The 3,370-nt window shown below is 42.3% G+C and overlaps 1 protein-coding gene across 2 annotated transcripts in view; it reads right to left on the reverse strand.

The window, feature by feature from the left end:
- Positions 1 to 3,370, reverse strand: part of LOC106518319 (plexin-A2) — a gene marked incomplete at its 3' end in the record, with an annotated part of 115,173 nt that overhangs the window by 31,007 nt on the left and 80,796 nt on the right. For both annotated transcript variants that reach the window (XM_014009565.1, XM_014009566.1), the window contains 1 exon segment: positions 1,048 to 1,165. In XM_014009565.1, the coding sequence (XP_013865019.1) occupies positions 1,048 to 1,165 (118 nt within the window).

A 3,370-nucleotide genomic window follows, 5' to 3' on the forward strand; every position in this document is an offset into this window, starting at 1 on the left:
CACACACACACACCCCGCCTATGACCCCTGCAGGCTCTCGTGTGAAACTGAAAGTGAAACTTAAACTGTCTGCTGAGCTCCTAACACATCTCACTCAGTGAAGCTCTTTTCAGATTCAAAATACCTTTGAGGAAATGTATTTTCAGATGCCTAGTAAACTGCATCATAGCACATGCACACACACACCCCGCCTATGACCCCTGCAGGCTCTCGGGTGAAACTGAAAGTGAAACTTTGTCTGCTGAGCTCCTAACACATCTCACTCAGTGAAGCTCTTTTCAGATTCAAAATACCTTTGAGGAAATGTATTTTCAGATGCCAAGTAAACTGCATCATAGCAGCCCCACCCCCGCACTGAAATGGGTGAGACAGAAGCGGAAGGAGGTTATTAGAGACAGAGGCCAATTTCAAGGTGTTTAGAAGAGGAAATGATGAGAAGATAAGTTTATTTTCTCTTTAAACATAAAAACAGCATTTTAAAAACATCTAAAGGTGACATAGACACTTTATGATTGTAYAGTATTTAAATATATGCCTGAGAAACACATAATATTGCCCCTTGAATATTGGCAGGAYRACGGCTCAGTGGTTAGCACYGATGCCTCACAGCAAGAAGGTCCTGGGTTCGATCCCCGGTTCGGACCTGGGGTCTTTCTATGCGGAGTTTGCATGTTCTCTTCATGCTTGCATGGGTTTTCTCCAGGTACTCTGGTTTCCCCCACAACACAAAAACATGTACAATAGGTTGCCTTCAGGCCTAGGCCTCCCTTGAAAAAGAGATCTGTGATCTCAACGGGACTTACCTGGTGAAATAATGGTAAATAATAATTTTAAAAAAAGAAAAAACATACTTCCTATAAAATGCCAATAACTTGCACCACAAACAGTGAGTTAAACTCTACTCTCTGTAAATCAAACTACTTTGATTTCACCTGCAATCAAGCATGTTCGGCCTTGGTACTTCACTCTAAACAATGTTTGTTTTGGAACAAACGTGTGTGTGTGTGTGTGCGTGCGTGCGTGCGTGCGTGCGTGTTGCAGATTTACCACAAAGGAGTAGAGCTGCGAGGACTGTGCGCTCAGCTCCGGTCTACATTCACCAACACACAGTTTAACTGAACCTGGTGCGCTTCCTTCAGGTGCCGCAGCCATCTCGCACACAATCCTGCCCAAAACAAAATAATATTAATAATGCAATGAAAGTGAGTAATGTGAATCACACATGCATGAGTAATAATACAATCCCATCACACACACACACACACACACACACATACACACACACACACACACACACACACACAGGCTTCACTTCACTGTTTCCCATTTGTCATGAGCAGCACCGTTGGAAGCTGGTTTCTTTCAGTCAGAGTGACTGAAGCAGACTTTCACACAAGTTGCGGGTCAATACGAGGAGCCATCTTTCTTCCTAATGGAAAACCTATAACAGCAATATAACTCAAATGATAAACTACATCTCTCCCCATCTCAAGCAGGACCGCCACCCACCATTACCCTCCGTCGTCATGACAACACAGCGGTTTCTTCAATAAATCAGCATCGCCTGTCAGGTCAATAAGATAAAGCATGTCATGTATAAGTCATTACGGCAACTGACCCCGCGYTGAAATTAATGTTTGTAACAGCTGTAATGTCATGTGTTAAAGCAGCCTTTTAGCTGAATGAAAGGCGCTGCTGAATCCACGAAAAAAAAAAAACTATAGYCCCCACATACAATGAGAGAGCCCAATGAATCGTCCCAGCCCAACCCCTCTCCTTAGAGATCACATGGGTTTTCCTATTTACTGCTGGCATGTTCTTTTCTTTTCTCTTTTTTTTATTTACAAGGATATAAATAAAGTCGCTGCCGCCTGAGCCCAATCGCATTACATGGCTGTGAGAGAAACACATGGCTAACAGATTGTCCCTTCAGTCAGCGACATGCAGCGCATTTCAATTACAGCTGTGCCGACAGCCTCATAACGACAACGACACAGAGGCTGTCTGCCTCTTCCTTTGTATATGACTACAACAGAGCAACACGGACCCCCCCCCCCACACACACACACACACACACACACACACAATCCTGCAACCTGATGAGGCGTCGCCAAGTATCTGCTTCACGCTCAGACCGTGATGCTGTCTCTGTGTCTTTTAGGAGGCTGTTGTTATGAATTTGCATTGGTGGTCAGCTCTGTCACCGTTAACACTCTGTTCCCCAAAAATGCTTTGTGATGGTTGTCAGTTACCAGCTCTGAACGCACACAGCCGCGTAACACAGAGGGCTGTCAGTGAGCCACAATCAAGACATACATTCAAGAAAGAATGGGCCTTGTGCAAGAACATGTTCTTATCCTAAATTTCTCTAACTTTAGTTCATACGAAGGGTTCGTACAGTATGAACATGTCACGTCAGATTCAACAAACTCTTCTATCTTCAGGAAAATTGTGTAAATGAGCTGCGTAAACTGATAAATGCCACCTGTTTGTATCCAGGTGCTTGCGCACGAGGAGAGGAGATTAGCATAATTCCCACTCCAAAAACACCATATAAGGCTATGTTTCCTGCCCCACATATCAGGAACTGTCCATTCATAAATGACATCATCGCAAAGTAAAAAAAAGAACTTCACGAGTTCAGAGATTGAAGTCCTGCTGTCAGAGATCCAGAAGATAAAATCTGTCTTTTAGCAGTGTCAGCTGTGGAATTAAAGGAGCTGCTAAAGCAGAGGGATGAAATAATGACTGCTGTTAATGTTGTGTCTCCTGTGGGCAGTCACAGAAATAAAAATCTAAATCATATTCATCTCTAGTCCACCCCCACCCCCAAGTCTCCAAACTTCAATTAACGCAAAATTTAAGTTGGTTTATAGTTTGAGATCTTCACATTAATATTGTAGTTTTATACAACAGCATTAATGGCCAATTTAATTGAATTTAATTTAACCAATTTATGTTGTTAGTCTACATTACAGATTCAACTTGTGCTCACAAGACCAGAATCTTCTCTTGGTCCCCCGTACTCGCTTCAAGACGGGTGGTGACTGTGCCTTTTCCTCAATGGCTCCTAGACTGTGGAACGCCCTTTCGTCCTATCTAAGATCTCTTGGTAACACTGACTCCTTTAAAAAACAACTAAAATCACACTTTTTAATSAAGCATTCAACTGAATACATTCAACACCTCACAACTTGAGTTTATAAGCCCTGACTAACAATCATTGTGTTGTTCTGGTCTAGTATCCATCCCCTCCACCTATAAGCATGAGAGATAAATTGAACTTCTTTTTGTTTTTGTTTCAAATATTGAATGTATTGAGTGTATAATTTGTACAGTTATTGTGATATATTTGCTTTTTCTTTCTGAT

Source organism: Austrofundulus limnaeus, unplaced genomic scaffold, assembly GCF_001266775.1.
Source record: "Austrofundulus limnaeus strain Quisiro unplaced genomic scaffold, Austrofundulus_limnaeus-1.0 Scaffold59, whole genome shotgun sequence".
Lineage (NCBI taxonomy): Eukaryota > Metazoa > Chordata > Actinopteri > Cyprinodontiformes > Rivulidae > Austrofundulus > Austrofundulus limnaeus.